At 50.1% G+C, this 14,514-nt stretch overlaps 1 protein-coding gene across 3 annotated transcripts in view; it reads left to right on the top strand.

The window, feature by feature from the left end:
• Positions 1-8,120, top strand: part of KDM5B (lysine demethylase 5B) — a 211,111-nt gene extending 202,991 nt beyond the window's left edge. For all 3 annotated transcript variants that reach the window (XM_030561061.1, XM_030561062.1, XM_030561059.1), the window contains 3 exons: positions 2,543-2,697; positions 3,240-3,566; positions 7,247-8,120. In XM_030561061.1, coding sequence (XP_030416921.1) covers positions 2,543-2,697; positions 3,240-3,566; positions 7,247-7,378 — 614 coding nt within the window. In that variant the 3' untranslated portion in view covers positions 7,379-8,120. The remainder of the gene's footprint in view (positions 1-2,542; positions 2,698-3,239; positions 3,567-7,246) is intronic.
• Positions 8,121-14,514: the final 6,394 nt, after the last annotated feature.

Genomic DNA, 14,514 nt, shown 5'->3' with positions numbered 1-14,514 from the left:
TTAATTAGTGATAATTGTACATTTATTTACGTATTCCACAGTCAGTTATGGATTCAGTACATGTTTGATTTGCACAGAGTCCTTGTACAAAAATATTAATGTATTTACATTAGCATTTTGAGTTATGCCTTAAACTGCTTTAAAAGCTCAATGGAAAAGATGGGTGTATTAAAGCTTAACAGTAATTATACAGTGAGAACCAGTTTTAGGTATCAGTCTTTCATTTCAGTTAGAGATTTACGAAAGTATTGTATTTGTAACTTCCCCCGCCCATACTTGGCTTTACTGTGGATTCGCTCCATGGTTTTGTATCCGATTCACCTTTTTCCTTTGTGATTCTGAAAATCTTTTTCCTTTGATTCAAAGGACGATTATTTAACTCACTCCCTCATGTTACTTCAAATTGGTGAGAAGCAGCCAAGAGAGGCTGAGGGACAGGCATCTAACAGCTGCGATAGAAATCATAACCCAGACACTGAATAAGTCATTTTTATGATAGTGACCCAGAGAGTTTGACAGGGGCCATTCCCAGTAAAAGTCTCCACCACCATATGACTGCCCACAAGTTACTGCACAGGCCTTTATCTTTTCTTTAGTTACTTTATTTTTCATCTCTAATGACAACAATGAATCTGACCAGATTTATTAGAGATGTTTTGCACAAAGACTGTTAAGCATAAAAAATCTTCCCCAAATTTTCCTCCTTATTGATTTATGCATTATTGCCAGTAACGGATTTACCATGGCGCCAGACCCACACTCCAGGGGGACCCCGGGCAGGCCTACTCTTCTCCGCGCCCCCCCCCATTCCTGTGGGGGGCAGAAGCTTGGTGCTGCTGGCACTGAGGCTCCTGCTGCAGTAGGGCAGCCAAGCTCCCCCTCCCCTGCCTTTTCTCACAGCTGCGTTCCTGCTCTCCCCCTCCGTGCTGCCGATCAACTGTTTGCCGGCAGAAGGGAAGGGGAAGAACAGAGCTGCACCATGCTTGCCGCTGGGGAGAGGAGGCAGAGAAGAGGCTGGGGAGGAGCCTTGAGGACGGGGGTGGAATGAGCATACCTATTCTGTGAAGGCAGTGCTGCGCCTCCTGGCTGAAAAAAGAAGGTGCTGCTCAGTTCCCTGGACTTTGCAGCTGGACACCACCTTCTGGGTCCTCATGCTCATTAAGCTCCCTTCTGTGTGCTGGAGCCATCCTTCATTTTGTACAACAGTGAGTGCCAGCAGTGGGGCAGGGGAACAGGCAGTGGGGAAGGAAGGGGCATGGGATGGGGAAGAGAAGGGGATAGGGCAGGGATTGGCAGCCTTCGGCCCGCGGCCCACCAGGGGGCTGGTTTGTTTACCTGCTGCATCCGCAGGTTTGGCCTATCGCGAGTTCCACTGGCCGTGGTTCGCCATTCCAGGCCAATGGAGGGCTGAGGTAAGCAGCGTGGGCTGAGGGACGTGCTGGCCATGGCTTCTTACAGCCCCCATTGGCCTGGAGCAGTGAACCGTGGCTAGTGGGAGCTGTGATCAACCGAACCTGCAGATGCAGCAGGTAAACAAACCAGCCTCCCCCACCCCACCCCCCCCCCGTACTGAGCTCCAACCACTTTCACTTGGTCCCTCCTGCAGACTCCCATTGCCCCTGCACCTGGCACCTCTCTGTGCATCCAGATCCCCCACTGAGCTGCCTGCACCCAGACTGCCCCCCACAGAACCCTCTTACCCCCATCTGGATACCCCCACACTAAGTCCCTCTGCACTTGGATCCTGCTGCCAGGCTGAGCCTCCCTGCCCACATCTGGTCTGCCTGGGGCAAAAGGGGCAGGGCCCCAGGATGTTTCTGTGGCAGGCATGGCCCTTGCTCTATGTCTGTGTCAGGTTCAGCCTCACTGCCAAATCCCTGTCCCTGGGGGCCGGGGGAGGCCACAGGGTATTCTCGCACCTCCATGCAGCTAGTGGTCTGTGCTCCCCACGTCCATGGTGGAGCTTCAACTTTTGTTTATTGTTTAAAAAAAATCATAATTTTAAAATATTATGCACAGAATTTGATGCAGAATTCTCTCAGGAATATGGGGCACTGTACAGCTGTGATGGCGGGATTGTGAAGTGGATGCTGGACAGTAGGGGAGCTGGGCAGGGGGTATGGTGTGCCAGCGTGGTGCTGTGCAGTTGTGGTGGGAGGTCACCTGGAGGGGTATCAAGGCAGGGGGTGCTGGGCATAGGGATCTGTAGGAGAAGTCTCTGGGTGAGGGGCACGCTGGCAGAACAGGCCTGGGCGGGCCAGTTTGCGTCTAGCAGTTTTGAGTATGTAAATAGTGCCCTTGTGCTGGGCTGAGTGGGGCCACTACCGCTGCACTGCACCTCATTACCCCCAACCGGCCCCCACTCAGCGGACCACCCCCCATCACATGCCATATTTCCCCAGTGGGGGCCCGCAAATATGTTTGGCACTGGGCCGACAAAAAATTAAACTGGCCTTGACTGTTGGGAAAGAATTTTCTAAATCTCTGTATTTATCACAAACCTTGACATTAGAACATTAAAATGTTTGTTTTGTTGTTGTAGCCATTAGCGCAGAGCTGGATGAGCTGCTGATGGAAGCCCATTTGCTACAGGTTTCACTGCCAGAAATACAAGAGCTCTACCAGATCTTATTCACAAAGCAGAACCCTGTTCTGCAAACAGAACAGAGGTCAGCAATAGGAACAACAAGTGAAAAGGCAGGTATCTGACAACACCACAGATCCCTCTGTTTGGAGCCTTTCCCAAGCAGAGAGGTTCTGGCTGGACTCCGTAAACTTCGAAAGTGTGTGTGTGTCTTCAGGAGGGGTTGGGAACTTTGTGCAACTCTCTCTGCAGGTTTCTCTGTCTGTAAATATAATTTGTGTTGCATTCCTGCATCCTAAAACTGCATTTACTGGTCATTTGTATGACTTAATTATGGCCATTCTGATTCTAATAGTAACCAGATACTAATGAATCCAGTGGGGAAGAGGAGGCTTTTCCTTGGAAACGGGAAACTTGTAAAGCTGCTTTTGGAGGAGAGAAAAAAAGGAGGGAGTCACTCACTCATTCCAACTCCTTGCTTTGACCCAATGTTCAGCCCTTAAAAATAGCTGCAGGGTGAGTGTGTTTAGTGTGCCATAGAGAGCGGCCCTCCTTTCAGTGTAGCGGTGGATGGGTGGTATGTTGGAGGGGAAGATAGATCACTGAATAACAGATTAGAGTCCTTAGGGTTTTGCTTCAATATCCTTCCCACTAGAACGAGTGCTGCCGGGGGAAGAGAGATGGAGTTGGTTCTGTGGAGAGAAAATTAAAGAGGCGCTTTGAAAGAGAGGGCTTCTGTGGTGAGAAGAGAGCAAAAGTAAAAAAACTGAAAACACCCAAAAAGAAGAAATTGAAACTGAATCCCTCCAAGGATCTCAGCAATAGCAAACTGGAGAGAGAGCGAGAACAGCTTTTTGAGGTGCAGCGCTCCAGTGAAAGCCACCTACTTCCCTTGGATATGTCGTTCTCTGAGCAGGAGGACTCGGAGGATGAAGATGCAATCTGCCCTGCGGTGAACTGCCTGGAGCCTGAAGGAGATGAGGTCAGTGAATGGGAAGCCTACTGTGGGGCACCAAATGCAGGGAGCAGGTGATATCGGAACTGATCCCTAATCCTTTTGTTAGACCAACATCATCGACAAAGAGAGTGAGAGCTATTTCAGAAACACGGGTAGCTCTAGGCCCCAACACGCCAAGCGCGTGCTTGGGGCAGCATGCCACGGGGGGCACTCTGCCGGTCGCCGGGAAGGCGGCAGGCAGGGTGCCTTCGGCGGCATGCCTGCGGGAGGTCCACTGGAGTGGCAGAGCGCGCCCTGTGGCATGACGCTGTGGTTGAGGCGACAAAATGTCTAGAGCCACCCCTGTTCAGACACTGGGCACCTGGAAAACCTGAGGAGCTCATCCTTTCCTTTAATCTCTTCCCTACAGGCACTTTTCTTTGAGTACCTGGCAACTATTGGAACTACTTAGAGTTGAATCACATTTTCATAGGAACTTCTCCCAGTGTCTCCAATAACTCACTTTTCAGACAGACAGACAGAAGTAGCTCTTAAAGGTCCATTTGGCAGCTGGCTGCTGCTTGCTGCATCTTCTGTTAAGCTTGGAGGGAGGTCCTTACAATTCCAGATTTCTTACAATCCTACTGTGTTTCTTTGACAGAAAAGCTACTACTGTTTCTCCTTAAAGGCTGCTTGAAGGGCTGTTTTTAAAAATCTTAGGTTGTGTCTACACACAGTTTCCATGAGCTAAATCAGTTTCTCAATTGAAATATGAAAATCAACACAAGCCCCTTTGTGTGGACATTCCTAAATCAGTTTAAGAATGTTTCATGCCAATTTAATGTGGTTTGGCTTGTCACCAAATAAATTGACATTAATCATATTGTCAGGCTGGGCCCATGCCTCACTTTCCCCACTGGCTGGATGGTTCTGGCTGAGCCAAAAAAAATCCCCTTTCCAGGGTAGACAGAATCCAAAAAGGCAAACCATACCAAATTCCTTGGGTACTGCCCCCTCAGAGTCTTGGAGCACCTTCATTTTCTCAGGGATTCTCCCCTCTTAATGCAAGGGTCTCAAATGGGCCTTTTAAGGCTTCTTTAGTAGGCTTCTTCCTTTAGCATTTCCCCTTGCAAAGATCACTACACCTGCCCATCCTTCATCTCCTCCGTGGCAGAGAGAAACTCGACAAGTCCTACCATATCCCTGGTCCTCCCCCAGACTGAGGAAAGCAAGTCTTTTTATATCCAACATGCTTTAGCATCTAAGGGTTACTGGGCTACAAGTTCCAGAATTTCTTTGTTGTTGAGAGAAGTCCTGTCTCAGGAGTAAGCTGAACTCTGTGACAGGTATAAGCTCTGTGATACCGCTAGTAAACCAATTTGTGTGCCCACACAAAGGTGGTTGCTCTAATTTAACTGAATCAGTTTCTAACCCAATTTAGTTTAATTTGTGTGATTTCTGAAAGTGGCTAGGGCAGCAGTTCTCAACCCGTGGCCCAGTTAGCACATAGCTGCAGCCTAGCTGTGTGCTAAAAAAATTCAAGATTTGCTGCCCTGGTCTGATAGGGGGTGGGGCTGGCTGAAGGAGAGACAACATCTGGCAGCTTGCAGGAGGGCTCCTGCCAGGAGGGGGCTGGTGAGTGGCTCTCTGGGCAGGTTTGGGGCAGGAGGTGCCTCTCGGCTGTGAGGGAGTGGGCGGTGCTGGGAACCAGGGGTTTCATAGACTCATAGAATATCAGGGTTGGAAGGGACCTCAGGAGGTTATCTAGTGTAACCCTCTGCTCAAAGCAGGACCAATCATCAGACAGATTTTTGCCCCAGATCCCTAAATGGCCCTTCAAGGATTGAACTCACAACCCTGAGTTTAGCAGGCCAATGCTCAAACCACTGAGCTATTCCTCATCCTCCATTTTGCAAGATGCCAGGTTTTAGCTGCCTGGGGCTCTACTCCTGGCCTGGCACAGGGATCTGGGCTACCTGGCCACTCAGGGTGGGGGTCCAGAGGCCAGCTACCTGGGCCCATACAGTGGAGTCCCAGGGTCCAGCTGCCCAGCCTCTCACCGCAGGGTCTGGATCCCCCACCTAGTGCACCCGTCCTGGCCCACTCTGTGGAGGGGGCTCTGAGCAGGGGGGCGTGCTGGGCACAGGGAACTGTAGAGGGTTTGGTGCGGGGTGGGGGGGGAGGTGCTGTGATTCTCAAGCTGTGGCCCACATAACACATTGTGGGCCACAGTAATAAACCACTGGGGTAAGGCCTTAGTGATGCAGTAAGAATAATGCATGGTGCTCAGCCATTGCTTCTCCCTACACCTCTAACAGGTAACATGGAATGAGGGTTTTTTCAAACAGAAATTTTCATGATGACGTCACAGGGTGGAGCTAACAACTTCTTGGTCTATATCCTTCTGGGTTTCAAATTAATGCTGTTCTTATTAGAAGGACACAGTAGATTTAAAACTTATATTGCTTTATGTATATTTGTTCTCATCTCTGGTTAAGTTACAACATAACAGTGATTTAGACAGAGAACGCCTTCTGTTCTGGTAACTTTTGACCAGATTTTAAAGGTGTTTAAGGGCCTAAAGATGCAAATAAGCACCTAGTGGGATTTTCAAAATCACCTAGTGCCTGACTCCCTACATGATGTCATCCCTGTTCATTGCTTTTCTGGAGGAGTGCACACTCTTTCTCAGCCACTCAAGGAGTATCACCAGTACAGCTTCCACACGGAGCTTGGGAACTAAGATGGTCCCTCTTCCCTACCTGGAACTGTTCCCAAAGTCAGAGAGGAGAGCTAAGCAGTCACCATCCTTTCAGACTCCAGCACCAAACCTGGCAGGAGAGTGGAGGAGATGCTAGGAGAATGTCTACATTGAGCCAGAGTGATGCAGTGAAGGGATGGCAGGGGGTGCAAGCAAGCTGTGACTCCATCAGTGCCCCTGGGATACAGGTATACGAAGGCTTCATGGCTTGGGCAGACAGGAGCAGTGGGAGACTCCCTCTCACCCCTGCATAGCCAAACATAATAAGAGGCAAAGCTGGAGGGTAGAGGCTTCACACAGGCCCCCCTCACTGGGCTGGGAATGACTGGAAGGAGGGAGCTCTGCATAGACCTGGGGAGAGATGTGGGCATGTGGAGCCATCCTTGAATTTAGCAGCAAAGAGCATTCCACCCTTCACTGCCTGTACAGGAGGCTGGGAGAGCACCAGAATCCCAAGAGAAAATGTTAGGGCATTATAGATTGTTGCCCTCATGTTCACTGAGCATAGAGAGACACTCCCCTATGCAGTAGAAAGCACCATGTGGCAGCAGGCAATTGATGTGTCCAGTCCCAGGATTGTACATGCACAGCAGGGGCTGAGTTGTATATTCATGCCCCCTTGGATTCTGTGTTAGCTCCCCTGCTGTTTGTGAGGGTTGTGCACAGTGACGAGAGAAAAACTTCAAAAAAAAAAAAACAAAAAACCCCAAATTCAAGCCACCTCCTCAAGGTTTTAAACTGTGTGCAAATGGTAGGGAGGACACTGCACTTGACCAAACCGCTTTAGTTACATTTGTGAAACTGACCACAGTGCAAAAGCTGACTGTTACCCTAGCAGTCACTAAGCCAGTCCCTCAGGGTAGGATGTTGGCTGGTTCAAGTAGGTAGATAACTTACCACAGAAGGTTTGCACTTTATCTGCTGCCTTTCTCTGAACACTAATCTGTCTGCTCTTTGCAATTAGGTGGATTGGGTCCAGTGTGATGGCAGTTGCAATCAGTGGTTCCATCAGGTATGTGTGGGCATTTCTCCTGAGATGGCAGAGAAGGAAGACTACATCTGTATCAGCTGTACTGGGAAGGACTCTCAATATTGAAAGCAAAACTCACCAGAAGTCAGTCAGGACTCCATTAAGGAAGGTTATCAGAATTTCTCCATAAAGTCACAGGGCTGGTTTAAGAGCCAGGCTGCAAATGGTGCTACTTCTATTCTCATGGGATCATTTTTCAGAACGCAAACAATTTTTGAAACTTTTGTATTTTTTCTCTTGAGCTATTTGTGGTTGTTGAGATTTGAAATGCTCACTGTTTAGTAGGGGTTTCCTCCAGTTTGGAAGGCATCTGAAACATGCACCTTTTATTGTACAGCATTCAATTACCTCTCTCTGGGATATACCAGCATACATAATTCAACTTGGTTTAGGTGCAGAAAAACTGCACCATGAATCTCAATAGATCCTCTTTTGAGGATATCCCTTGTTTACTCTGTTAACTCTTTTTGGAAACTTTAGTTTTTTTCACTTTGTATTTTTTTTGTAGACTAGGTTTATTTATCTGAGCAATAACTTCTATGTCTGGTTGCAGTGACTGGAATTACAATTCTGAACAGCGTGTTGGTGCTTTTAGCATTGGTTGATGTACAGAAAGCAAATGTTTAGGTCCTAGTGTCACTGATGGACTAGCGCAGTAGAAGACAGAAAAAGCACTGTAAAGTAATTGCCACTGCTGTATTTTGGCTTTCTCTTTTTTTGGGGTAGCTTGTATCAAATGTTGCAGTTTCTATTGTGGAATAAACCCCTGGTTATGTTATAAAATTAAATGGTGGTGTTTTTAGAGAGCTGGAAATGCAGTTTCCCTTTCCTTCATGATCGGTTTTTACATTAGTGGGCTCCATTTGCTCAAGAAAATTCCACTATTTATTTCTTTATTTTAAGGAAAATGAACTAGAAAAGCCATAGTATTATCTTTTTACCCTGTCTTCAATGTTGGAAGAAGAAAACAAGATCAAATTATTCACACTAAATACATTTAAAAAAAAAAAAAACTTCTATTTCAATTCAAAAGGATTTTCTACCAGATTGAATTAGATAAGGGGTCAGGAGAAAGCTGCCAGGGGGATCTCTAGCATGAGCGTTTGGGGGAGGAGCTGCTGCTGCTGTAGGGGTATGAGATACAATTGACTCATCAGAGAACAGGCATGAAGCTGAGGTGGTACAGCTCATCTCCCCCAGACAACATCTAGCTGTTGTCAAAAGGAGTGGTTACCCCTAAAGCTGGGTCAGCAGAGCACTTGCTTGTGATCTACTGAGAGCTGGCTGGTCACATGGTGCTAGGACTTCCTTGTTTCCAGATCCTTCCACTCATTTTAAGGCTTTTAATGGCAAAGAGCCTGGATGCCCATAAAAGCAGCTGTCAACAAGGAAGAGTCAGTCAGTCTAGGGACTGCTACTATAAGGACTGCCTTCAGAGGCCATAACTGCCAGTGGGGGCAGAGCTGCCAGCCATCATTGGAATAAGAATGCCATGGGGAGAAAAGAACAAGATAGCCAAGCTGTGTGTGCACAGGAACAGGTGGAGAAGAGGTGATGGGGAAAAACGCAATTTAGAGGCATAGCATGCAAGTCACGGGAGGTGATAGTACTGCTCTATTCGGAACTGGTTAGGCTTCAGCTGGAGTATAGTGTCCAATTTTGGTCACCAATGTATAGAAAGGATGTAGAGAAACTGGAAACGATCCAGAGGTGAGCAACAAAGGTGATCAAAGGAATGGATGCAAGCCATATGAGCAAAGGGTGAAGGAACTGGGTATGTTTTGTTTGGAAAAGAGGAGATTAAGTGGTCTTTAAATACTTTAAATGCTGCCATAAAAAAGATGGCGAGAAGTTGTCTTCTCTTGCCAGAGAGGCTAAGACAAGAGGCAATGGGTACAAACTACAGCACAGCAGATTTAGATTAAATATCAGGAAAAACATCCTAACTGTAAGAACAGTAGGACAATGGAACAAACTGCCTAGAGAAGTCATGCAAATTCCTTCATTGCCAGTTTTCAAAAAGAGGCTGGATAGCCATCTGTCTTGAGTGATCTTAGACACAGCCAATCCTACATTTTGACAGGGGATGAGACTAGACCCTTGCAGTACCTTTTAACCCTATGGTTTTATAATTCTATTAATCAAATACTGTCCAGTAAGATAATTTTGGCCTTTTGAGCCAAACTTCCAGTAATGTCACATTCTGAAAGGGTGTGGAAACCTGGCAATGTGACAGCTTTTAATAGTCCAAGTGACAGGAACACATTTCTAAAGGATATACAGCAATTCTCTTCCCCAGCAACAAGCACAAAAAAACAGATTCTTTGGAGAAATTTTGGATAGCAGCTCCTGGAGACCACTAGAACATTTTCCTGTCCAAATATCTGCAGTTTAGTAGCACCTCTATATGAGTATGTCTCCACAGCAAATCAAAATCTGCAGCTGGCCCTTATGAGCTGACTTGGGCATGGGCTGTGTGGCTGTTTCCTGGCTGTGTAGACTTCTGGGCTCGGGCATGAACCCAGGCTTTAGGACCCTGCAGGGTGGGAGGGTCCCAGAGCTTAGGCTCCAGCCCAAGCACAGAAGTATACACAGCCAGGAAACAGCTGTGAAGCCCGAGCCCTGCAAGCCCAAGACAGGGGGCAGAGGCTGCAGTTTTTTCTCGCCCGAAACTGACCGGTTTGGTCAGGGTCTACTTGAGCCTGACCAGACACTCTGCGGAGATGTACAGCACCTGGAGAAAGCCCACAAACTGGGGTCTGAAGTCAAACGCTCGCAGAGTGCTCAGGAGATCCCCGTGGTCCACCCTGTCGAATGCCTTCTCCTGATCCAAGGGACAGGAGGGCAAACGACAAACCATCCCTACACCCAAGCTCCAAGAGGTCCCGGACCAGATACAGGTTATCAAATATGGTGCGGCCCAGGACGGTGTAGGTTTGGTCTGGGTGGACCATGTCTGCCAGCAGCAAGATGGCCTTCGCTACGACTTTCCATGCTGAGGAGTGAGACAGGACGCCAATTCCATAAGTCACGGAGGTCCCCTTCTTTGGCAATAAGGCAAGCATGGCTTGCCTGAACGAAAGAGGGAGGAGCCAGCTCTGCAAGGACTCGGCCCAGATGGTGACTAGGTCTGGGCTGAGGACATCCCAGAACACATGGTAGAACTCTACGGTCAGCCTGTCCATGCCCGGAGATTTATTGGTGGGCATGCAGCGGAGGGCTTCCAAGAACTGGTGGCTGGAGTGGGGGGACAGGGTTTATTTTAGCCACCTCGCCACCAATTCAGCTGGGGTGGCTACCCAATTCTCCCTCAACCTACGGTCCAAGGTGCTGGGGGTTGCTGAGGCTGTGCTGGGCCGCCTGCTGTACCTCTGGGTCCGCATGGAGGGGCTAGTGGTCAATCTCATCAATGTTTACGCCCCAACATCGGGCCCGGAGCGGCTGCGTTTCTATCAGCAGGCATCCTCCGCCTTCCTCGGCTCCTTGGATCCTCACAAGTGTCTGGTCCTGGGCGGAGACTTTACTTTAACACTGCTCGAGTAGTGGGAGCGAGCAGTGCCCCGCCGCCGCATATGTCCTCCAGGATATTATCGACCATTACTCTTTGGTGGACGTCTGGCACAACCACCACCTGGATGACGTTTACCTTTGTCCGGGTGGAGGCCGATTAGTCGTGCCACTCCCAGTTGGACTGCATCTACCTGCCACGCATCCATCTTTCACGGGCCCACTCGTCCAGCATCTGGCCAGCCCCGTTTTCTGATCACCATCTAGCCACTGTGATGGCCTCTCTCTGCGTGGAGAGGCCGGGGCTGGCCTATTGGCATTTCAGCAACAGCTTGCTGGAGGATGTGGGCTTCGTGGCATCCCTCTGGGCGTTCTGGCTGGCCTGGCAAGGGCAGAGGTGCGTCTTTCCTTCTGCACAGCTGTGGGGGGGGCGTGGGGAAGGGTGCGCACCTGGCTCTTCTGCCATGACTACACCCGCTGCATCAGCCGACGGAGGGATGCGGCAATAGAGCAGTTGGAATGGGATGTCTTAGAGCTGGAGAGTCATCTGGCTGCCAGCCCCAAGGAGCCATCCCTCTGGGGAGCGTGCTGAGAGAAGCAGGAGGCATAGCACTGCCCATCACCTCAAGAGGCTTGGGGGCCGTTAACAGGGTGCCACCTGCAGCCGGGCTCATGGAAGAGTCCAGGGGCTCCTCAGAGGTGGGAGCAGAAGCAGCAGTTTGGGAGAGGGCTAACAATGAAGATGGGTTTCCCCAGAGTAGAGAGGGAGGGTAACAGGGTGGCATTGGGAAGGAACGGAAGTACAGAAGTCAGGACCATGTGGATGCCCAGGTCCTCCAGCAGCTCCAGGGGGATGAACACGCCACCCCCCCGCCAGGGCCTTCTCCACCCCCTCCGGAGCAGCAGCCTCCGATGCCAGGAAGACAACGACCTTTCCCTACATTTTGGATGCCACCACAATGGCTGTGGGCCCCACTACTCTTGTCAACGCCTGCATGTAGGTTTCTGCGTGGGGCGAAGTGGGCACCAGGAGGCAACGGACACCGTGCTTCCTGGTCAAAGTGGGGAAGGGGCCCCAGCCGCTATAGATGATAGCAGAGGTGGTGGTCAGGAAAGATGATGTAGCGGCAGGCAGCGGGGCTTTCGCCACCTGCCTGTACACCCTGGGTGCCAGGGGAGGGGCACCTACAGAGCTGGTGGAGGGATGCTGTGGCAGTGGGGGCAGCCCCTGCCATGGAGGGCAAGGGACATGGCAGCAGAAGAGGCCACCCCGTTGCCCGCTGCCGGCTGCTCACTGCTGCCGGTGCCCCACCAGGGGTGGTAGCAAGTGCTTCGGCAGCGGCAATTGAGGTAGATGCAAGGAGGGATGATGGGGGTGGAAAGTTGAGGAGGGGTAGTAGAGTCTGTCCAAGGGGTTCCACCTGCCTTGTCCCCTGCCATAATGAGAGTAGAGGGGGGGTAGGGAAAGTGGGCAACCGCTCACCACTTGTCTGCAGGCAGGGGAGGAGGGCGCTGGGAGGGGAGGGCTGGATGGGGGGTGCTATCAAGGACTTGTGGGAGTTCAGTCACAGACTCAGGATGGGAATCTGGTTCCTCTAGCTGCCCTAGGGGAATGGGGGATATAACAGCATGGGAGGGGGGCAGTGAAATGGGCAAACTCAAATGGGAGGGGGACAAGTTCATGGGAGGGGGCATGGGCACATGAGGGGAGGGGCTAATCAGGCCTGGGGAAACCACGGGGTGGGAGGGGAACAACCAGGTTGGAGGCAGGACAGGGAGACCTAGGGGCTAGCTTCAGATGCTGGGGCGGGGCAAACAAAGCAGCAGAGAGAAACGGCCGGGGCAGACAGACAAACTGAAGCTAGCGAGGGGGCTGGGGCAAAGGGGAGGGACAAAAGGCAGCAAGGGGCAAAGCTGGGGTCTTGCTTCAGGGGGGAGGGGGTCAGTCCAAGGGGGTGGGGTACATGCGCTTGCACAGAGTCAATATGGGCTGGCTGCTGCTTTTGGCCCAAAAGGTCATGAAAGGGCGTGGCAAGCCAGATGAGCAGCCGAGTCCCAGAGGCAAGAGGGTGAGGCAGATGGTAAACAGCCAGTAGGGGTGGTGGAGGGGGCAGCAATGATGGTGGGGGTTGGAGGGGGACACATAGACCAGGAGGCAGGCTCCACACCACATCCCTTGTGTCCCCACACAAACAGTCAAGACTGCCACCACACGAGCACAGTTCAAAAGTCACTCAGTTCTTGAAGGCCCCCTCCACAGCAGTCTGCAGAGTTTCTATGCTCTCCCTCACTGGTAAATGATCCTCTTTGTCCTCCCTGAGGTTCCAGCAGCTGTCAGGCAGCAAATGCGGCAGCAGCAGCAGCTCCAGGTGACAGTCCGGTGGCCAGCAGGAAGGACCCCCCTCCCCCCCCAGGTGGTGGTGATGATGTATGAGCACATGGCCTTGCAGTGCCAAAGTAGCCATGAGTCAAAAGTTGTTTGCAGCATCCCAGGAAGGTGGGAGATTAGCATCTTCAAAGTTCTGTTGTTCCCTCTTATACCCCATCCAGGTTGACTGCATTTTGTCTGGTGGGCATTCCCCAGCTGTAAAGACAGTTGTAATAGGCACATAGATAATATTTCCAACTTCAGATACAAAAATGATATATGCATACAAATAGGATAATCATAACATTTCCAGTGTGAAGGGCCATAATCCATTTAATGGATTATGGCCCTTTAGTCCCTCGTCTTGACCCTAGAGTTCCCTAACCTGCCAGGTCAAATATAACAATTTTAACGTTTTCAGCTTACTTCAGAGTCGCCTGTAAAATATCAACACCATTAAGAATGTCAGGCTGGACACTCCCCACATAATTTGGCAGAAAAGCACCCAGATCCATTCCCAGGGGATCTTGTCACCTGAGATGGCATTGCCCATAATTATTGATTTAACCTCCACTGTCTGATTCCGCGCCTCAGAGTACTTAACAACACAGGCCTGGTCCATGGTCTCCCCTTTCTGAGTGTACCTCAGATGGCCTTCCCCAATGTGTCTCTGGGCCTCAGCCACCAACTCCTCGATCTTCGCCTGCAGGGCCAGAAGATCTTCCTCTAGATACTTACTGCCGTAGTGCCATTCCAGATCCCATGTTAGGTTACCCATCATTGGCGGAGTACGGTAGAGCCGTGTCCCATCAACAGTCAGGGCTGCCCTTCAGGGGACCATCATGCACACAGATGGATGTGTCAAAGGGTAGGGCTTTCCATTTAACTTGATGGAGTGGTTCTTCCCAGTCACACACCGGTAGGTACCTTTCATCTGGACCAGCTGTGTGTGCATCAGTTTCTCAGTGACGGCCACCTTGAACTTAGACAGATTTGTTAGCAATATTATATGGGCATATACAAAGAATTTTCTTATCAGCGTGAGTGCAACATTCACTAGGGTACAACGCTTTCCTGGATGAGCCCCCTTCTGAAGGAACAGAAATGGCTGTAGAGTCAGGCACGGGAGTTTATTATACACAGCGCTGGTGGAGTATCACTTTGCTTATTAGGCTAAGAGACACTGCCTGAAAATTAATTACAATAGATTATATAGGCGGAGAGAAAAAACGGACCTGGGATTTCCCAAGCCCCTGGATAGGTTCTAGCAGCAAGACAAGATAAGCACAATAAGCCAATGGTCTAAAAGATTATATAATGTTTCCGC

The sequence above is a fragment of the Gopherus evgoodei genome, chromosome 4, assembly GCF_007399415.2.
Source record: "Gopherus evgoodei ecotype Sinaloan lineage chromosome 4, rGopEvg1_v1.p, whole genome shotgun sequence".
NCBI lineage: Eukaryota > Metazoa > Chordata > Testudines > Testudinidae > Gopherus > Gopherus evgoodei.
The sequence above is the reverse complement of the archived record's forward strand: the minus strand, read 5'-3'. Positions and strand labels throughout refer to the sequence as shown.